Source organism: Vitis riparia, chromosome 6 (genome assembly GCF_004353265.1).
Source record: "Vitis riparia cultivar Riparia Gloire de Montpellier isolate 1030 chromosome 6, EGFV_Vit.rip_1.0, whole genome shotgun sequence".
In the NCBI taxonomy this organism is placed as follows: Eukaryota; Viridiplantae; Streptophyta; class Magnoliopsida; order Vitales; family Vitaceae; genus Vitis; species Vitis riparia.
This window is the reverse complement of record NC_048436.1, coordinates 22,639,153-22,660,481: the sequence shown is the minus strand read 5'-3', so window position 1 is coordinate 22,660,481 and position 21,329 is coordinate 22,639,153. Positions and strand designations below refer to the sequence as shown.

General features: G+C 34.9%; 3 protein-coding genes across 4 annotated transcripts; all 3 read left to right on the top strand.

Annotated features, from left to right (window-relative positions):
* The first annotated feature begins 437 nt into the window (after window positions 1-437).
* Window positions 438-6,120, top strand: LOC117916384 (ruBisCO large subunit-binding protein subunit beta, chloroplastic). The gene is made up of 15 exons (XM_034832351.1): window positions 438-541; window positions 1,705-1,958; window positions 2,079-2,204; window positions 2,677-2,806; window positions 2,917-3,020; window positions 3,165-3,407; window positions 3,502-3,736; window positions 3,986-4,155; window positions 4,251-4,328; window positions 4,421-4,492; window positions 4,602-4,706; window positions 4,864-4,956; window positions 5,048-5,140; window positions 5,691-5,814; window positions 5,922-6,120. The coding sequence occupies exons 2-15, from the start codon at window positions 1,719-1,721 to the stop codon at window positions 5,933-5,935; spliced, it is 1,827 nt and encodes a 608-aa protein (XP_034688242.1). The 5' UTR covers window positions 438-541; window positions 1,705-1,718; the 3' UTR covers window positions 5,936-6,120.
* A 2,679-nt stretch (window positions 6,121-8,799) lies between these two features.
* Window positions 8,800-16,787, top strand: LOC117915631 (pumilio homolog 12). Of its 2 annotated transcripts, none has more exons than XM_034831242.1 (7): window positions 8,800-9,127; window positions 9,750-11,420; window positions 11,536-11,698; window positions 12,342-12,505; window positions 15,109-15,361; window positions 15,954-16,068; window positions 16,175-16,787. In XM_034831242.1, exons 2-6 carry the CDS (start codon window positions 9,850-9,852, stop codon window positions 16,059-16,061), a joined length of 2,259 nt encoding a protein of 752 aa, XP_034687133.1. In that variant the 5' UTR covers window positions 8,800-9,127; window positions 9,750-9,849; the 3' UTR covers window positions 16,062-16,068; window positions 16,175-16,787. The 2 variants fall into 2 exon arrangements, with proteins under 2 accessions (XP_034687133.1, XP_034687134.1); XM_034831243.1 differs by lacking the exon at window positions 8,800-9,127 and adding an exon at window positions 9,139-9,502.
* A 1,104-nt stretch (window positions 16,788-17,891) lies between these two features.
* Window positions 17,892-20,900, top strand: LOC117915593 (protein MET1, chloroplastic). Its single transcript, XM_034831189.1, has 7 exons — window positions 17,892-18,432; window positions 19,115-19,221; window positions 19,407-19,501; window positions 19,633-19,709; window positions 20,057-20,177; window positions 20,348-20,407; window positions 20,493-20,900. The coding sequence occupies exons 1-7, from the start codon at window positions 18,047-18,049 to the stop codon at window positions 20,634-20,636; spliced, it is 990 nt and encodes a 329-aa protein (XP_034687080.1). The 5' UTR covers window positions 17,892-18,046; the 3' UTR covers window positions 20,637-20,900.
* The last annotated feature ends 429 nt before the right edge of the window (window positions 20,901-21,329 follow it).

The following is a 21,329-nucleotide window of genomic DNA, read 5'->3' as shown; positions in this document are numbered from 1 at the left end:
ATCCATTTTTAAATTATATAATCTTTATATAGAAGAGGAAAAATAAACTAAATAAGTGTGAAGAAATATGTCATTTTAGGTAACTTTTCTAAGGAAATTTATGAGATATTGGTTGAACATGGTAAAAGAAAAAGAAAAACATTAGGATATAAAAAATATACTACCATTGGGATATATATATATATATATACACACAATCAATTTGAGTGGACCTACCCTAGAAGTGAAGGCCCATGCTGGTCAGGCCCACAAACCTCCTAATGTGAATGGGCCTGTAACCCAATCGGGCATCAGGATTACAGTTACAGTTGTAACCAAACAACCACATTCTTCCATTGCGCCAATGTTCTAGAGTGTTCTATTATTTGAATCCAACGGCTGAGATTAATCAGAAGCTTCAAGAGCAAAAAGGGCCGTTTCCTTATATCAAAAGGGTAAACCTAACGCTAGGTCGCTAACTTCATAGTAGTCGCTTCAGATATACCTACGCACCCCCGGCGCCCCTTATCCATACCCCTCTTAAACCCTAGCTTCTCTTCCGGTAACGCTTTCTTAAACCCTAATTCCATCACTCGTCCTCTTTTTCTGCTTTTCAATCTTTATTTTCTCTTTTTTATGTTAAGGCACTGTTTGTTTCGTACGAAAATCATTTTCACGGAAAATCTTCGTGTATGCTTGTTCATTTTCGTGCATTTTATCGGGGAAGTGGTGCTTTCTAGTCTTGCAGTTGTAAAGGACCTAAGCGGAAGTGAATTTAAAGAGGAAAAAGTGGAATTTCTGATTTTGTGTCATTTGTTGTCTAGGTCCTAGAAATATTTGGTTTGGGGTAGTTATTCTTGTGGATTCTAATGGTGATTTTAGCAAATTTATCGGGTTTTAATATGTAATAGTTAGATTACTAGATTTGTGGATTTTCACTGTGTTTTTTAGTTTTTTTTTTTGTGAAGTGAGTTCATTGATCATGTTGAATCATGTTACCATAGAACATTATGGTGAAGTGGGTTTGGCTAAGTTTAAGCGTTTAAAAATGTAATATCTTCATGATGCTGACGAGAAGGCATCATTTAGTTGCAATTTTCTAACTTAGTTTTCTTGTTTTCGAGTGAAAATTTTTTTTTGCTGGTTTTTTGTGGTTTGGTTGTGAAATAATTGAGGATGAATTTTTTATGTCCTGTTGTAAGAGACAAAGGCTCTATTCTATTTCATTTTGGGTTTTAATTCAGAAGCTTGACTTTTGTAAGTTTGAGCTAGCAGCTGTTGAACTCAGGACTGAATTACAGGTTGCAAGGTTCCTACAGCTATTAGTGGAGCTTTTGCAGAGTTGGTTTAATTGAACCCCTCCCCCTTTAATTTGGGAGGAAGTTTTGGTTGAAATATGCATGTCTGTCTCCTCATTCATCTAATATTAGATAAGTACTTCAATGACTAGGCATACCAACATCACTAAGCAGCTTATCAAGATTTGGGTTTTTGATAAAATAAGCAAAGAACATGGGAAATTTTTTTGGGATAGAACAATCAAAGTAGCTGTTACTGATAGGGTGCAGAAGACAAGTTTATTATAATAAATAAGGGGTTATTAATAAATAAATAAAAATTAGAATCGTTTCTCAGTAGTTGATTTTCATCTCTGTCTTCTCTTTCATTTCTTCCCTTTCTGATGTTGAGATTATTAAAGGGAAAATATATTGAATTTGTTGTCAGTTTTTAAGGAGTAAATGGCATCGGCTTTCACTACCATGTCTTCTGTTGGCTCCTTGGCTGCTCCTGGTGGTCGTGGGATGGAAAAGAAACTTGCAACTTCATCAGACAGATTATCATCTTTTGCTTCCATATCTTCAAGCTCATTTGGTAGGAGACAAAATGTTGTTCTACGAAGGACACGATCTCCCAGGATCAATGCTATGGCAAAGGATTTGTATTTCAACAAAGATGGCTCTGCTATCAAGAAGCTGCAGGTGAGTTTGTGTGTAAAACACTTTTGATCAATATGTTCTGAACATTTTGTTGATTCCTATGTATTAGACTTTCTGATCATTATCTCTTAAGTCCTAACATCTTTCAATTTCCTTTTTCAGACTGGAGTAAATAAACTTGCTGATCTAGTGGGAGTTACACTTGGTCCAAAAGGCAGGAATGTTGTCCTAGAGAGCAAGTATGGCTCCCCAAAAATTGTTAATGATGGTGTAACTGTGGCCAAAGAGGTATGTTAAGTTCTATTAATTTTTTTAAGTTCTAGTTTTGCTTTTATAAGTTGAATATGGAACAAAGCCAGCAGGCTATAAGTTTTGTCAATGTCTCTTTATTTACCCTTTAGTGAATGGTTTGATTTCTTAGTCTCTCAAAATGGGAATGAAAATAATTAGGCAATGGGCTTTATAATAAGGAGGATCCTAGCATTGATTTTTAACTTATATGCGTAATATGTATTACAAAATCGTATGGTGTAAAATCTTTTTCTGCTTGTTCGCTTAAAGAGCTGCAGCTCAAATGTAAGTTTTCACATATTCTTCCATGATTCCAATTGTTCAATCTCAATAGCATTCCATTAGTTCAATCTATATATATATATATATATGTCTACCATCTGTCCTTGACGTTGAGATTGTCTCCAGTGAATATCTCAACACAAATTTGTCTGTGAGGCACTTATTGATGTTTTGTTATCACCCATAGGTTGAGTTGGAGGATCCTGTTGAGAATATTGGTGCTAAATTAGTGAGACAAGCAGCTGCCAAGACCAACGACTTGGCTGGGGATGGGACAACAACATCTGTTGTTCTTGCACAAGGGCTTATTGCTGAAGGTGTCAAGGTCTGTTTTTGCTTAACTCTTTTGTTTGGTAAACATGAAGAACATAGTAATCTAAGGAAATGATAACACTGTGTTTGTTGCTAACTAAGATCATTCATTCAGGTGTCAAGGTGGTAGCAGCTGGTGCAAACCCTGTTCTAATCACTCGAGGCATTGAGAAGACCACAAAATCTCTAGTGGCTGAGCTTAAGCTGATGTCAAAAGAGGTAACTGAGAAATACTATTTTAAGGTCTTGCGTTGATTGAGAATTATGTCTCTAGTCTAGTCTTAAGTTCATTTGAAATTTTAAAAGTTCATTTTTACTTTCATCTAGAATGTCTAGGATCTAAACAGTAATATGGTATCACAGGTTGAAGACAGTGAGCTAGCAGATGTTGCAGCTGTTAGTGCAGGAAACAACCATGAAGTGGGAAATATGATTGCCGAAGCAATGAGTAAAGTGGGTCGAAAGGGTGTGGTGACCCTTGAAGAGGGAAAAAGTGCAGAGAACAGCTTGTATGTTGTTGAAGGAATGCAATTTGACCGTGGTTATATCTCACCTTACTTTGTCACCGATAGTGAGAAAATGGCAGTTGAATTTGAGAACTGCAAGGTTTGCATTTCTCTTATAATTTAGGAGAGTTAATATGGTACTTCTGCAAGTTGGTTCTTTCTGGCTTTCTAACTGACAAATTTTGTTCATGTAGTTGCTTCTTGTAGACAAGAAGATAACAAATGCAAGAGATCTCATTAATGTTCTGGAAGACGCTATTAGGGGTGGATACCCAATCTTGATAATTGCAGAAGATATTGAGCAGGAAGCTTTGGCAACACTGGTTGTGAATAAGCTTAGAGGGTCATTGAAGATTGCTGCACTTAAAGCCCCTGGATTTGGAGAGCGCAAGAGCCAGTACCTGGATGACATTGCAATTCTGACTGGAGGTTAGCATAGATAACATTTTCACTATTTTTTTTTCTTCTTCTAAATTTCATTTTACTTGAGAGTTTTATTCTAATATTCTGTCATTATTATATTTGCACATTTTTTTCTTTTATTTACATTTGTCTGTTATTATACTATTGTTAAAATTTATTGCCCTTTTAATAGTGGATTAGTGGTCTTATTTATTTGGTTGTTTTCGGCTTCATATATATTCACAATGCTGACATTTTACTCTAATGAGCTTGTAGGAACTGTAATTAGAGATGAGGTGGGGCTCACCCTAGACAAAGCTGAGAAGGAGGTTTTAGGCCATGCTGCAAAGGTGGTGCTTACCAAGGATACAACCACCATTGTTGGAGATGGGAGCACCCAGGAAGCAGTAAATAAGCGAGTTGCACAAATTAGAAACCTCATTGAGGTATCTCTCTGTCTCTCTCACTCGCTCACACACACACAGAGTAAATATGTGTTTGCTGAACTTTGTTGATCTTTCTTACATATGTGTTGATTCAGGCAGCAGAGCAAGAATATGAGAAGGAAAAACTTAATGAAAGAATTGCAAAATTGTCAGGTGGTGTTGCTGTGATTCAGGTAAATTCTTAGTTAGTCCAGTTAAAATTTATAAATGATTTCATCATTGCAGGTTCTTAGTATCTATTAATTATTCATTGAACTTTTTGAAGGTTGGAGCACAAACTGAGACAGAGCTTAAAGAAAAGAAACTGAGAGTAGAAGACGCTCTCAATGCAACAAAGGTAATTTCTTTCATGAAATTTTGGCACTGAATTGCTAGTTGCTAATATTCAAGAGTGATGGCACAGCCAGAACAGTGTTAAGTAGTATGGCATTTTCAATGATTTTCAGGCAGCTGTTGAGGAAGGGATTGTTGTAGGTGGTGGGTGCACTCTCCTGAGACTTGCCTCAAAGGTGGATGCCATCAAGGACACGCTTGATAATGATGAGGAAAAGGTGATACTTGTGGCTGTGTTCAATATGGGATTTGTCCAATACCTTGAGTTTTGGTTTTCCCAATAGTTTGAATCATGCTGAATGTGTTCAAAATGTGTCAATATATTGGTCAGGATATAGTGTTTATCCTCTTAAAGTGGACTTGAATTGATTGCAGGTTGGAGCTGATATTGTCAAGAGAGCTTTGAGTTACCCTCTGAAGTTAATTGCCAAAAATGCTGGTGTTAATGGAAGTGTGGTCAGTGAGAAGGTATATTGATTATACAATCAATGAGTTTCCAGGAGGTCCATGATCTCTGTTTCATGATGTATATGTGTTGACCAAATGGGAGCTTTTTCAGGTGCTCTCCAGTGACAATCCAAAATATGGGTTCAATGCTGCAACAGGAAAATATGAAGATCTAATGGCTGCTGGAATAATTGACCCTACTAAGGTGAGTAGTTGCTCTTATTTGGTGGTACATGACATGTGGTTGACCTCTAGTTATTGAATTTTAATGCTGATGCTTTTTCCTGCTTTAAGAGCTATGCAGTTTGGAAATTAAAACTGTACCCCAAATCTATTGAAAATATAAACGCACCTTTGTCCTTTGGCAATCACAAATCATTAGAACAAGCTAGGGGAAAACCTCAAGAAACAACCTTGATTGTATGATGATGTACAGCAGCTCTTTTTCATGCCTTGTCTCACCCTGGAGGACCATGGATGACGACTTAAGCAAAATGTTTCTCCCATAAAACAAAAAATGAGATAGAAGTTGGTATCTACAGATTTCATTGTTTGTTAAAGTCGAGATGCTAAATAGATCCAGACAAACGTGTGTTTGGATTTGTTCATTCAAATGTCTGTTTGTTGGTTAACCACTTCGGGTACATATTTGTTGAACATATTTGTTGAACCATCCACCATTTTTTCAGGGTTCCAAATCCTACTCATTAGGTGAATCTGAAAAACATGTTTCTTTTTACGTTTTCCCGTTGCAGGTGGTGAGGTGTTGCCTGGAGCATGCATCATCAGTGGCCAAAACTTTCTTGATGTCAGATTGTGTAGTGGTGGAAATCAAAGAGCCTGAACCAGTGGTTGCAGGAAATCCCATGGACAATTCAGGTTTGTAGCTGGAAAACAATGTTTTATTCCTGTACAGGGGTTAGGAGCTGGAGACAAATTCAATAATTATCAAACACTTGGAACTCATTTGTCTTCATTTGTTACAGGTTATGGATACTAGGTTGACAACCCAGCAGAATGATGATAGGCACTTGGTTTTAATTTTTCACCTCTTTATTTTTGGGGTAGAATTGAATGGTTTTATGGTGGTAGAAAATATAACTCCAGGTGAGATTGGGTCGCCGGAGTTCGGCTTGTATCGACTTGCAATTCAGTGTATAAGGTTATAAAAACCATTTTTGCATATGCTTTTTGTCAAGTATTTTTAGAAATGGAAAATATAAGATTTATACTGAGAACCAGGACTTGTGAAAGAAATTAAATTCAGGCGAAATTAAACCTGAAGAAATAATAATTCACAGAATTTGACTATATATTAATTTTACAAATGTTTTTACTCCTATAAAAAATATTAACATTATAGTGAGGTTTAAGCGTCAAATATTTAATATTGTGGTCTCTCCTGAAAAAACGACATAAAGCCGGGCAAGTATGAACACTAAAGAGTCGGTGTTTCTTTCCGTTTGTTTCGCTCAGATTTCCGACATAATCGGTCTGAGCCTGAGGGTTGAATATTTCTTTATACAATATTCATAAAATTCCAATAAAATAAAATTCGCTTAAAAGAGTGCTTTTAATAATAATAATAATTTAAATAAATTTTTAAAAAAAAACTTTTTCATATATTTTATTTATATAAGAACTTCTACTTAAGCATAGGAAAATTGTAAATTTATAAATTGCATATTATTCCAAATATAATCCACAATTGCTCAATGCCTGCCATATAAGATTAAGATTCTAAAAAGAGAAAAAAGTATTAAAATTTGTTAATAATAAGATGCATCCAAATATGAAATAGATTCATTTTGAGAATTTTAAGTCATAATACACTACATTTGTGACATTCTTGTACTAACTAAATTGTTAACGAGTTATTTGGAATCATTCATTATAGGAAATAATGCTAAAATAGCTTGCAATGGTGTACTAAGACACTTTTAATCTTTAGTTTTTTCTTAATTGCACTCTAAAAATAAATATTCGCTTAGGTGACGGTTGCATGTATTTATTATTTGTTATTTTTAAAAATTTATATAACATCTAGGAAGTCAAATATAAAAATAAATAAATAAATAAAAATAAGATTTGATTCACTAATATAAAAATATATGAAAAAAAGAATCTCAAAAATTTTAAATCAGTATTATATTCATCTATTTAAATATAATTTGAAATATATATGTACTTTTTAATGATTCATCTAATTATTCTCAAAAATGTTATTTTACTTGTCATGTTATTCAAATCAATTGACAATTATACTCTTTCTTATAAATGTTTTCCTTTATTTTATATATTTTATTATCTCGTATGATTCTTATTTTAGTTTCTTAAAAGTTTAGGAAATATTATGAAAAAAAAAATCATATTTAAATAAGATTAATATTTTTTTATTTCCTAAAATTTTAAGAGGAAATATTGTTAAAAAAATCCTATTTAATCATAATTACTAATTCAAAAAGTAATAAGGTTGTTTATTAAATAATAAATTTAGTAATATATAATTATTTTAATTATGACTAATTTATTTAATATAAAATAATTATTTATTTATTTTTATACTTATATATCAAAGTACAACCATATTGTAAATCATTTTATATCCGAAAAACTCTTACAACAAATTTTATTCGGTATTATATTAAACAATTATTAATATTACATAATAAATATAAATTTGTTATTGGTTTATTTATTATCGGGAATATGGATTTATTTTTAACTTATTAATGCTAGAATAAACTCTTTTTTTTCCCCCAAATTCTTACTTGATAATGTTTCTAGAGAAAAAAAATTCCCAAATAATAAAATATCTGAAAGAAATGAAACATATATATGGAGGAGTCTAGTTATTAATTGATTTGGATGACATGGTAAGTAAATAAATATTTTTGAGAATAATCGAATGAATCATTAAAAAGTGCATGTATTTCAAATTATTTTTAAATAGATGAAGATAATACTAATTTAAAATATTTGAGGTTATTTTTTCTAAATGTTTTCATGTTAGTGAATCAAATCTCACATTTCAAAAAAATAAAAAATAAAAATCAACTTACCTTCATACTTAACAATTACTTGTAAAACATATTTTATTTTTAAAATTATTATCTTTCTAAAACTTATATTTTATAAATAGGATTTCTTCCTATGTTGTGTTTTAAAATTTTGATAAAAAAAATAAAATATATGTAAAGCTTTATTTGATAACTATTTTCAAAAACAGTTCTCTTATATTTTGTAGAACAAATGACTGTTTTGATATTTTTCTATATTTTAAAAATAACTTTTATATATAATACTTTATTTTTAATCATTTTTCATAAAAATAAGCCATTTAAAAAATTTAAGAAAAAAAATTAAAAAATCACTTACAATGTTTTCAAAAAAAGTTTTGATGAATCTTTTAAAAATATTAAAAAAAAAAAACATTTTTACTAAAAGCATTTCAAATGGAAAACACCGCTATGTGCATTCTAAAATATTTGAATATAAATTAAAATTTTGATAATGTTTTTGATATGTAATATAACAATAAAAAATAAAAAAAAAATAGTTTCTCTTAAAATTACTCCCAAGATTGAACTAGAATAATAAATAAAAGAATAAAAAGTAGAACAGACCTTTTTACAAGGAATAGAAAAAGAAGGAGATAAAAATATAATAAAATTAAAGGGAAGTATACTTACTATTTTAATAGTGGATTAATTAAGGGGAAAGGGGAATTAGAATAAAGTTTTTATAAGGAATGAAAGGAGGAAAGAAACAAAAAGGAAAGAGAGGAGAGAGAAAAAGGAAAAGGAAAAAAAAATGCATAGAGCATTTCATGCATGGGGGGTTATATGATGATGATATGGTGGATTTGGGTATTGTGGAGTTGGTTTGGTTTGGTGTTTGGAGTTTATGTGAATGTGGAAAATGCCAATGCCCAATGCAAATCCCCTTTGACATATTGATTCATTTCATTCATCCCATTCATCCACTCCTTGCTTTCCTTCTTTCTTTCTCTCCTTTGAAAACCTCTCCTTCTTCTTCACGCCTCCTCAACTCATGACCTCACCAACAACAACACCTACACTCCCACTCCCTTTGCATTTCTCTTGATTTTCACCAAAACCCCACCTCCTAAATCCTCCCTTTTCCATGTTCCCCTGCCCATTACTCTTTGGTTTTCTGATTTCATCACTGGGTATGTCTTCATTTGCCATTGCTTTCTCTGTCACTGCTCTTTGGATTTCTTGTGTGCTGTTTCCCGTTTTGCCCTTTTTGTTGTTGGGAATCTGGGGTATGGCTCTTTTGATGATCAGTGCTCATCCGATCACCTGATTGTACCCGATTTGGTTTGTTTTCTGTGTTGGACGTGGAATTCGAGGAACTACAGTGTCATAGCCTTAGAAGAGTCTGATGATGATGAAAATGGCGTCGAGTCTTCTTTTGGGGTTTTTTTGACATTGGGGTTTTAGCAATGTGTGATTTCTTGATGGTGTTTGATCAAGTTGGACAAATGGGTTTTCATTATGAAAATGATATTTTGTTTCTTCAATCTTCTTTTCTAAGAATTCTGGTATGATTAATTGATCAATTGATTTTAGAGTTTGGCTGCATTGATAATGTGTTTGGAGCAATTGATATTGTGAGATTTGGTATCAATGGTGTTTTTCTCTTTGAGAATTGATTTTGCCTAGAAATTAATGATTTTGCGAAGTTTTGCTAGTCGAGAATTAATTTTGATAGAACTTGTCAAGTTTGGAACCATGGTTAATAGATTTGATAAAAATTAGTTTAATATTTATTGAGTTTTTGGATTGTAGGTGAGGTTTCGGGATATGGAACTGTGTTGCATTGAAGTGTATTTCTGTTGATCTGCATTGCCTGCTAGATTTTGCTTTTTGCTCGGTTTGCAATTACAAAATGGAAGGAAGAACTGAACTTGATGAAATTGAGAAGCTTCTTGGTGAAATACCTAATGCTACTTCGGGGCATCAACATTTCGAGGAATTTGGACAATGCAATTCTGATTTAAAAAGACAGTCTTTGGGTGGTAGCTTTCCCATTGAGCCATCCATACCCGTATGTGTGAATTTCCCTAAAAGGTCTCTCAATGAGAAATTCCAAAATTATGGGAGTTTGGATGAGGGGAAATTATCAGTGAATAAAAGCATTGAATCAGAGGAACCGAGTCTACCTGATGACCAGCTCTGGATATCTGCCTTTGCAGAATTAAGCTTTAAGGATGGGGTGAGAATGGAAGCTGTGTGTTCTCCTTTGGTTAATTATAAAGCCTTACCAAATCAAACTATTTTATTTCAAGGGCAATGCCCTAATAGTTTAAAGAGAACCTCTTCCAATTTGGATCCTCAGGTGATGGTTGTTCCCTCTTCCCAATCACCAAATCCTCCATCTAGTGGTTTCAATAATTTTGATGTGAAAAATAATAGCCAAGAAAGTTCAAATTTGCTAAAACTCAATGTACCTGAACTCAAGAAGCAGCAATTTGGTAATTACCCACCAATTGAAAATTTTTCCAATACAGAGCCATTACCTCATGGAGTGCGAGGTTTTCCGTTCTTTCCAAATGTGCCCGTTCCTGGTGCTGGGTTTCCTGCTTATTTACATCCACAACAGTTAGGCCAGCATAAATTTGATTGGATGCATGTAGAAAAGGAACATTACCATAAGTTGCATCAGCAGTACCGTTACCAGGTTCAGAATATGGGGCGGGGAGCACAGCATCCTATTCAAGCAAATGGGAATGTCGCAACTAGGTTAGTGAGTCAGGAGATGAGGCAACCATATTTTGAAACCCCCCACCAATTTGAAAAATCTCATCAAGAGTCATTTTGGAACAAATATAGAATAGTGAAAGGTTTAAATGAATCCAATCCTGGTCTTTCCTCCACAGATTTTAATGCAATCCATGTTTTGGACAAAGTTGGGAAAATGACTATTCCTGAAAAGATTCTAACAAGATCAAATGGATTGAACTCTCTTAGAACCATAAAATTTGGGTCCATCAGAGAAAATGAAGCTGGTACCCATGTCAATCAAAATGGAAGAGTTATACCAAATGGCCATTTCCGCCAGAGGTTATCCTCTCCAACTGCAGGGCACTTACAGTTAGATAGCTTGTGCACTTGGAGTTTGTCAACTGATACTGCACACCTGAAGACTAATATTTTGAGGCCACAGCCTCAAAAATATAATTCTGTGGATGAAGTTGTTGGTAGGATATATCACATGTCAAAGGATCAAAATGGATGCCGCTTTCTACAAAGAAAATTCACAGATGGTTCTCCTGAGGATGTGCAAAAGATTTTTCTGGAGATTATTGATCACATTGTTGAGCTCATGACAGATCCTTTTGGAAATTATCTTGTTCAGAAGCTGCTTGAAGTGTGTACTGAAGATCAGCAGATGCAGATACTTCATGCAATCACTAGAAGAGCTGGAGACTTGGTTAGGATTTCATGCAACATGCACGGGTTTGGTCTCTATCTTCACATGCACTCTCTTCACATAAACACGTTGAGACATTTTTGGTCACTTTATTCTTGTAATATGTTTAGTTATCTTGTGAACTTTTATTTCCAAATGCAGGACACGGGCTGTTCAGAAGGTTATTGAAACCCTTAGGACTTCAGAGCAGTTTTCCATGATTGTTTCCTCCCTCAAGCCCGGTATAGTGACTTTGATAAAAGACATGAATGGTAACCATGTTGCCCAATGCTGCTTGCAGAACTTAATGCCTGAATATAGGGAGGTAAGGAATGATCATGTCGCTTTATGCATGTTTCTTGGAAGTTTAAACATGATAAAATATTGAACAGGTCAAAGAGGGATTTTAGTTCCATAAATTAGTAGGTTGAACAGTGATAGAGCTTCATGCAGCTTGTCTCAGGTTTGTTGCATTTGAGGAGTGTTTGGATTTAACTCTCTTTTGTGTATTTGAGAAGGGTATCTTGGAATAAGATCCTTGATGTGCGATTGAACATTGTATAAAAATCAAATCCTAATAAAACATAATATATAAATTCATATCCATGTAGCCAAAATTGAAACCATTTTAGTATGGATCAAGCTCATGAATGTAACAGAGCCTCCAATAGGGCTTGGGCTGAGTTCCCGAGCCTAAAACCCATATATATATGTAGCAATTCCTCTCTAATTATCTGTTTGTGCTTTCAATTGCTATGGAGAGCAAAATGGAACCATATCATTGCTTGTGATTTCCAGATAGCTTTTAACTGAAGAAATTATATTTTCACCATTTTCTTACCTACATGTTGAATTTTACAGTGTATTAAAATTATAAACTAAACCAAGTTGTAACATTGAATTTCACACTCTCAATATTTTCTTCAGTGATGATTGAAATTTGACGCTCATGATGGTTTCTTCTGCAGTTCCTTTTTGAAGCTGCAATTACCAATTGTGTTGAGCTTGCGACAGACCGTCATGGCTGTTGTGTGCTTCAGAAATGCCTTGGCCATTCTGCTGTTGAACAAAGAGATCGTATAATCTATGAGATTACTTCAAATGCTCTGATTCTTTCCCAGGATCCATTCGGGTACTTATTTTCTTTCAAAATTCTCCTATGCTATCTCATAGAGAGATTGCTCATGTGTTTACGGAGCTGTGTGATTGTTTCCATATCACTCCTTGTCTGGGTGTTTGGATGCACGGTCTACACATCCATCACTCTAAGACATGGATTAATGTGACTGTCCATGATGAAGGGCAGATATGGCCATGTATAGGGTAAATTGGCTGAAAAGGTATTCCTTTCCCCAGACAGATGGTGTAAAGCATTTTTCAGTTGAGTTGATTTGAGTTACTTGAGCACAGTCAGACCATTTATTCTTTTATAGCATTTAAATTTAATTGTGTTTTTTGACATTTGTCCAAAATGTTCCTGCCTGAGAATAAGAAGTCTTCTGTTTCAAGACACAAGTTGGGAACAAGTTCATGTTGTCGATTGTCCATAAGTCTTTACACTTAATTGATAAAGCTTTTCAATTCATTCTTACAACTTGTTCTGGTTACAAGGGTACATTTTTGTGGCAATATCTAGGATTACATTCTGGGTTCTGTGTTACTATAGGATATCCACATCCATCAACCAAAAGGATGGGTGGTGAATGATGATATGGAAGGAAAATCTGGTTTTAGACTCAATTGAAGCTTTTAACTCTTCAACAGTAGTACATGAAGTTGCTAGTGATATCTCCTGTGATGGTTTCAGTGGATGGCATGTTGCTTACTGTTGTTTCCAGATGCTTGTCTCATAATTCTCTTGTATGTAAATGATATGCTTGTTGCAGGTTTGAGCATGCCTCATTTTTTGAATCTCATACAATAGTGGTCTAAGTAATATATAATGAAGGATTTGGATGTTTCAATGTAAATTCCAAGTATAATAATCAGCAAAGACAAGGTAAACCAAAAGTTAAAATTGTCATTGGAAGTATGTTGCTGAGATACTTAAAGATCAACATGAAAGGTGCTGGGCTGATTAACACTTCATAGCAAGCCACTTCAAACTTCTGAAGGAACAGTGCACAGTCATGTTGGTGGATTGGGATACATGAATAGTGTACCATGTGCCTCAGGTGCACGTAGTTAATGTATGGGGCAGGGGTTGGGCTGTGGTGGAAGGGGGAATTTAGATATTGTTCAAGCAAAAGGGTTGTTAGCAGATTTCTCTAGAATCCATTCACCTTCATCTATACCAGATTGAATATTACAAGCAGTGGGGTTTGTTTGCAGATCTGTGAATAATTATGGCAAAGAGCTTTAGAAAGTGGTTAAGTGGATTTTCAGATAGCTTAGTGATACTGCAGTTTTGGTGCTGTGTTTTGGTGGATAAACAGAATTAGAATACATTAATACGTTGATTTAAACATGTTAGGGGATGTTAGTGCACAAAAAGCATTAGAAGGTATCTATTTCTTCTGGGCATTTTAGTATTGACCAAATAGAGGGCTCAAGGTTGCAATGTGCCAGACATAAGATGTCAAAAAGGAGTGGTTTAGTTTTCCTTTTTTTTTTTGGAAAACTTAGATTACTAATCCCTCTTCTGGAATGAAAATCTCCCTCTTTTATACCCATAGTGGAGTATGCCCATTCTTACATTTTAAGTGACAATGGGGGTGAAGGGTGTCATGGGTCACTAGATACTCTTACTAATAAAGGTGCTTTTCTTATGAAAGAACAATAATTCCCATTGGGGGAAAACTTGTTTCACAGGACTGCCTAAAAGAGACTTCTAGTATTAAAAATATGATGTAACTTAATCAAGGACCATGGCAGAAAATCCTGACAGAAGTGAGTGTGTTGCTGCAAGAGAAGCATGCTAGGCAATGGTATGGGTTACAGCTCTCATGATAGAGTTAGGTGAGCAACAAGAAAATTGGAAACTATTCAGTGAGATTTGGAGTGCAATTCATGTGGTGAGGACTCAGTTTTTCTTCAGAATATGAAATATATAGACATCATGTACACTTTTATGATCATTTGGAGGGTGGAAAAGATTCATACAAGTCAAAACCCTGCAGATACATTAATGAAGGTGGTTATAGTGAAAAAACTGAAGCCTTGTTTAGCTTATTCAATCCAATTTGTGATATTTGATTTAGAATATGTCCAGATTTAGGTAGACTTCATCTAGTTGGGATCAAGTCCTTTTTCGCCTATTGTGTATAATAGGTTTCTATCCATATCCTTCACTTCTTGAAGAGATTCTCTTGATAATCTGAACCAAGGATTATATAAAATGAAATATCCATTTTGAAATTGATAATTGAAATTGAACTTAGATAAACTTATTCAGGATTCTTTTGATTGGGATCAAGTTTCAATCCTGACATATATAATTGGATTCAAACTCAGACCTTGCAAGGATAGCAACCAATCTAACTGTTTACAGCTCTAAGCTAATTCTATGGTGAGGGAGCTTAAGAACCTCTGCTTTGGGTATGAGGGATGAAGTGTATATCGCTCTCCTTTCAGGGATGTCTTTGATATTTTGGCAAAGATCGTGTAATAAGAAATACAGACCATATATCATTTTGAATTTGATTTATAATGCATCTTAATGAGGCATCCAAATACCAAATTCCATAAGCATGATTGGATCTCTTGGGCTTAGAAATATTGATTTCTTTTGTGCAGGAACTATGTTGTGCAATATGTTTTTGAGTTTCCATGGGCGATAGTGGATGTTCTTGATCAATTGGAGGGTAACTACGGGGACCTGTCCTTACAGAAATATAGCAGTAATGTGGTTGAGAAATGCCTGCAACATGCGGGAGATGAACATTGCCATTGTATTATCCAGGAGCTAATAAATAACCCTCGAATAGATCAAATAATGCAAGATCCATATGGCAATTATGTTATCCAAGCAGCATTGAATAATTCAAAGGTCAGTATCCCTTTGCAAGTAGAAAATTAGGATGGCATCATATAATTTCAGATCAGTTAATTGTTTCTTCTTCTTTTTTTTTTTCATTTTATTTTATGTGGATGTGTGTATTTATATCTTTTTTTCACATGTGTCATATGAGTCAAAAAATTATCTCTATAATCCTTTTTTTTTTTCATAATAATGATATCCCATTTGTTCTAAAAATCCCAGTGGAAGTTGTGGTATGTTTCATTTTTGTTGTTTTATAGTTCCTGATGGAACCCTGTTCTGGTTTCGAGGCTTAGATGGAAGCAAGATTTAAGACAGTTACAGTTTGCAGTCTGGAGAGTCATTGCAGGAGATGGAAACAGGAAGAAAATATGTTGTGTTATATGAAAAAAAAAATCCGTTTTCATTGATGGTTACATCAGTCTGAGAAACAGGTTTCCTTAAATGTCAGAGTTGTTTTTAATTTCCAAATGTAGGAAACCCAGGAAGTTCTTTAAATGTAGATGTTTACCATAAAAATTAAACAACCAGCTGATGTTGGGAAAAATTGAATCTTACCAGTTCTGAATTTGCCTTGATGGTATGTTCTCTTGTTGAGCAGGGAGCCATTCATGCTGCACTTATCGAGGTCATAAGGTCTCATGTTCATGTTCTTCGCACCAGTCCATATGGGAAGAAAGTCCTCTCATGCACTAGTCTGAAGAAATAATTTATTTGTATGATCCTAACTATCCTTCCTAACATAGTTTTCAAGCTTTGTCATATTTATGGGGTCAGTGCAGCCAAATCTTTCTTTTAACTCTAGTTTCTTTTGTTCCATAGGTTCCTGTAAATTTTGTAATAAACAGGTAAAGGATTGCATTGAACTCTTCTCCTTCGAGATTCCAAGGTTTTGAAGATTGAACTTGAAAAGAAAGAAGTTCGAAGATGCCTCAATAGATTCATCTGAATGGACAGAAGGTGCCATTTTATTTGTTTGTCCCCTTTGGAATTCAGATTCCCTTAGAACTATTTCAGAGCAATTTTTCTGTTGCATAGACCAGCATTTTTTTTTCTTTTTCTCTTTTGCCATAGAAATAAGTGAGATGCGAGGAAATGTAGAGTTCTAACTTATGAGGAAACTGTTTGTATCATGCTGGGGGGCTTTTCAAATGAAGCTCTTGGCTTTTGGCAGATGGTTGCAGGCTAGTCTGGCCTTCATGCCAGACATTCACTCTATTGATATGTACATCCCATGTTTATAGGTTGCTTTGTTTAAGTTCTCCTAAATACGCTTCTATTATTTAAGCTTGTACCCTCCATTTGGTTCTTTGGATGGTCATTCCTCAACAAATGAGGTGATTCATTTGTTCTTTTACTTGAAGAGACTTTGGAAGTCTGTAAGCAACTGGTGATGCAGAAGCAATGGGTGGTTATGAACTTGTGAGTTGCACTATGGGGTGTTTGGTCCTCTTTGTGGGGGCTTGCTCTGATGGGGTTTTGGGTGGTGGTCTAACGAATGTGGATTATGGTTTTTGTTTGAAGGTTTATATTGAAATGATGAGTGGATCGAGCTCTTTGAGTAGGCATAATTTTTGGGTAGTTTAAAATGAGCATAATGCAGGTAATTTTGGGGCCAATCACTCTGATCTACAACATTGTCATAAGAAGGCAACTCATGAATTGAGTGCAGGTTTGGTTGAGAAATAATAATGCTAGCACAACTTATAAAAATTGCATATCAGTGATGTGTTATCTGCTGATATGGCTAAGCATTTAGAGAGAAAGTAGAGAAAGCATCTTTTTTGAACATTTAGCCTATGTTTGGAGGGAAAACATGAAAGGAAAGGTCACAGAAAGGAAATAAAAAGAAGATTTAAATTAATAAAATATGTTTGAATGTTATATTTAATTAATTAATTAATATATACATATTTTTTTTATATTTTTCCTGATAAATCAAATATGAGAAATAATTTTTTTAATACATATTTTTTTTTTCTTCTTTTAGTATTTTCCAGATCAAAACAGAGTCACAGGAAAATGCCACTCAGTAGTTTAGGTGAAGTGGGGTAAAATTACAAAGAAATGTGATTTGAGCACAAGGTCCAAACAAATGAAGCCTTCACCCAGGTGAAGGGACAAGTAAATGAGGCTTATTTTGATTGGTCATCACTATTTTGTATGGTACCAAAAAATGGTGTTTTGATGCCATAGAATAATCCTAAAATTTATTAAACTGTGTTTTAACAATGAGGATTAATATGCTCAAGGTAGTTGCTTTCATTTTTTGCTTACCTCATTCTTCAATAATGTTTTTGGCAAGCCTAACAATGGTCGATATTTTGCAAGAATTTTTTCTTTTTTTAATTTAAATTTTAATGACTGAGGAGAATCTAAGTATTCCAAAAAAAAAGAATAAAAGAATTTCATAGGGATGCTCCAAACAGTTTGAAGTTTCCAGTCACTCATACAATGAAACGTGGCAACACAACACAAGACTCCCTCAGAGCCACTAGTGATTTACCTGTAATCTAAGCCTATGGCTCATGCCTCTTCTCTCCCTCCTTCTCTCTCTTCCAAAAAGTCTCCCCCCAACTGCCCAACTCACTCACCACTCACCACTCACTCATCTACATATTCTTCATCATCTCTCACCTCTGAACGCTACACGAAAACCCCACTTTCAGCAACTCAATTTTGATCACATACACCATGTCTTTAGCTCCTAGTAGTTATGCATCTCTCTATTCTTCGCCACCATTGCCTAGAACAGTACCCATGAGGCAGAGCTCATTTTGTAAGCTTCCTTGTTCCAACCATTCTTCAATCCCCACTGGTTTGATCAGTTTTTGCAATACCCACTTGGTGAAACCCTCCATTTTGGTGGTTAGAGCATCAGAGACTGAGCCTTCACAGACCTCCAAATCTGAGAGTGAGGAAGAGAAGTATGAAGAGTATGAGGTGGAATTGGTGCAGCCTTATGGGTTGAAGTTTGCAAAGGGCAGAGATGGTGGGACTTATATTGATGCCATTGCTCCTGGGGGATCTGCTGACAAGACTAAGATGTTCACTGTTGGAGATAAAGTACTTGCCACCAGGTTTTGTTTTTCCTCTCTTGCCATTTCAATTTATTCTTTCAAAAGCTATAAAATGGTTCAAAATTTGTCTAAAATTGGCTTCAAAATGAGCATAAAAAGGGATCCTTTAGACAATGGAGAGGAATGAAAAGCAGAAAAGTTGTCTGGGTTCAATTACTTATCAGTATTCTATGAATTCTGTACGAGAATTATGGACTTATATAGGGGTGAAGTTGCTGGACTAAGTAAAGAAAATCAAGGGTGTGGTGTGTTGGTCACAAATTTGGTCTGTCCTTAGAGAATTTCTGGGTTTTCAGTGTTCAGGATGATAATTGGCATTAGGGAAGAAATGAGCAGGGGCATACCATTTAATAAGATGGAACTTGTTTCTTTTAAGAAGCAAGAAGGGAGCTGAATTGAGACCATAGGAATTTGGGATTAAGGATTTGTTGTGTGAGCTGAGAATGGCTTAGGGGTGCAAAATTTAGGTCTTGTAGCTACTTCTCTAGATATTTCGTCTTGTCAGAAATTTCTAAAAGCTCAAAATTATGGATACATCGGCTTTCATTTACGTTTCATTTTCTTGATGGTTTTTTTTTTTTTCTCTGTGTTTTCTTATAATTATCTTCCTTTTTCTATTTATGCTTGTTTGTCATGGATCCATGGTTGAGACTGTGATTAAGAAGTTGTAGAATGCATGCAGTGCAGTATTTGGAACGGAAATTTGGCCTGCTGCTGAATATGGGAGGACGATGTACACCATCCGCCAGAGAATTGGCCCATTACTCATGAAAATGCAGAAGAGATATGGTGAGCCCATGATAATTCCTGATTTTCTGTACAATAATCTTCAATTCAAGACTCATTCAGGAGAACACGCATATGCACAAGCAGAAGCATAAGAACAAGATCATTTAGAATTTGAACTGTAATAAATTTGAAGAAAATTTTTGTCTGAAACTTATAGCTTATTGATCATGTCACATTGTTTCCAGGGAAGATGGATAATACAGGTGAGTTGACAGAAAAGGAGATTATCAGAGCTGAGAGGAACTCTGGTGTAATAAGCAATAGAGTGAGGGAAATCCAAGTGAGTGTCGGCCTTTTCAATTCAGCAATGTAAAATCCTATTGAAGATGATACAATTTCTGTCCTTTGTTTCGTCTTCTTTGGGTGAAAGTAATATGCCAATATGGCACTTGAAACTTGGAATAATGGCAGATGCAAAATTACCAAAAGAAAATGGAACAGAAGGAACGCAGAGCAAAGGATCTACGTGAAGGTCTTCAGCTTTACAGGTGAGACTCTGGAAATTTAAATCGACTCTTTTCTAGTCTTGTTTTGTTGTGTTTGGATTTCTTCCCTTCATTTTCTTTTTCTTTTTGTTCTGCTCTATAATTATGCATATCACTAGGAGGTCAGACCGCAGCTTTTGTCACAAATTTCAATCTGAAACTGTTAGTCATTCTAAGTGTCTGAAACTTTCCGTGACAACAAGATTTCATTTTTGGTGACCCAGGAAGCATTTTTGGGCTTATCCTTCCTCTTTCAAGGGGCTCTTGATGTATGGTAGTTTTCGGGATTATAGGTGGTTGAAGTTTCATGCATTCTAACAGTACTGTTTTTTCTTTGATTACAATAAAAGGAGTGCCAAATATGAAGAAGCACTTGATAAATTTGAGTCAGTATTGGGATCAAAACCAGACCCAAATGAAGCTTCTGCAGCAAGTTATAATGTCGCCTGTTGTTACTCTAAGCTTAATCAGGTACAATTCATTTTCTTGTTCTAATTTTTATTTTGTCATGCCAGTATCACGGAGCAGGAAAAATCTGGGACAGTTCATATGTTGTTTTCCTATTATTTATGCAAGTCCATGCTGTTTCTTAGATATTCTTCAGTCAGAATCCATTCATTTTCCTTGCTTTTTTTCGACAGATACAAGCTGGGCTCTCTGCTCTTGAAGATGCCCTGGAAGCAGGATACGAAGATTTCAAGGTAATTAAAAGAATAATAAAAAGTATTGTGATTTGTTTACACCGTAATGCTTATAAAACTATCTCAACTGCTGCTGCCATTACAGACAATCCGGACAGATCCTGACCTTGCCAACATAAGAAAATCTGAGGAGTTTGAGCCTTTGCTCAAAAGGTTTGATGAATCATTTATCAACGAGAATGCCATCAATGCCATTAAATCCCTGTTCGGCTTGCTCAAGAAGGAATAAAGACATGAATGAGCTTCACCGATTTAAAGGGCTGCTTTGATGCTTGCATTGGAGTGCACAACAATGCTGACACAGAGAAGGAACCAACCATCTGGTACTTAAAATTGGTGGTTTCTTCTGTTCATTTCTGTCTATAGCTTTAGATCAGGATGATTTTTGAAAGAAGAATTTGCTTATTTCAATTGTTTCTCATTAGCCTATTATCTGTAATTTTCTTCATGGAAAGGTTAAAGGAATTTATAAACAAAATTTTTTGATCATCAAGATCCAATGCTTCGAATTCACATACAAGCAAGCACATTCACATACTCACTCGTTCACAAACTTACAACGGTTGGTTTGATCCTACCATCCATGTTTCATTTATTGTAGGACAGATACCTTTGGATATGAGTATGTATTCTGACAGGGCAAAATACTACTATACACATGGCTCATAGATCCTACTATACGCACTTGTCTTTATACATGTTTCATTGTACTGGATACCAGAGAGGGAACAAGGGTAACTGGCATGAATTAGAGTGGAAACTTTACACCCTATGTGCGCTAGGACCCAACCTTGGTCTGGCTCGTGCCTGCCTGTCCTTGACCTGCTTTACATTCCTAGTCACTGCCACTAGTGATATGTGGCATGTCCTGTACATATATAGAAGAGGAAACCATAGTTGCCTGGGATATAAGAAAAACTTT

Excerpts from the sequence above, each read along its gene's own strand:
- LOC117916384 (XM_034832351.1), top strand. The coding sequence starts at position 1,719 with ATGGCATCGGCTTTCACTACCATGTCTTCTGTTGGCTCCTTGGCTGCT. Across the intron at positions 2,205-2,676 it reads GTGTAACTGTGGCCAAAGAG|GTTGAGTTGGAGGATCCTGT; the intron begins GTATGTTAAGTT and ends TATCACCCATAG. Across the intron at positions 4,493-4,601 it reads ACGCTCTCAATGCAACAAAG|GCAGCTGTTGAGGAAGGGAT; the intron begins GTAATTTCTTTC and ends AATGATTTTCAG.
- LOC117915631 (XM_034831242.1), top strand. The coding sequence starts at position 9,850 with ATGGAAGGAAGAACTGAACTTGATGAAATTGAGAAGCTTCTTGGTGAA. Across the intron at positions 11,699-12,341 it reads TAATGCCTGAATATAGGGAG|TTCCTTTTTGAAGCTGCAAT; the intron begins GTAAGGAATGAT and ends TTTCTTCTGCAG. Across the intron at positions 12,506-15,108 it reads CTTTCCCAGGATCCATTCGG|GAACTATGTTGTGCAATATG; the intron begins GTACTTATTTTC and ends TCTTTTGTGCAG.
- LOC117915593 (XM_034831189.1), top strand. The coding sequence starts at position 18,047 with ATGTCTTTAGCTCCTAGTAGTTATGCATCTCTCTATTCTTCGCCACCA. Across the intron at positions 18,433-19,114 it reads GATAAAGTACTTGCCACCAG|TGCAGTATTTGGAACGGAAA; the intron begins GTTTTGTTTTTC and ends GAATGCATGCAG. Across the intron at positions 20,178-20,347 it reads GTTACTCTAAGCTTAATCAG|ATACAAGCTGGGCTCTCTGC; the intron begins GTACAATTCATT and ends TTTTTTCGACAG.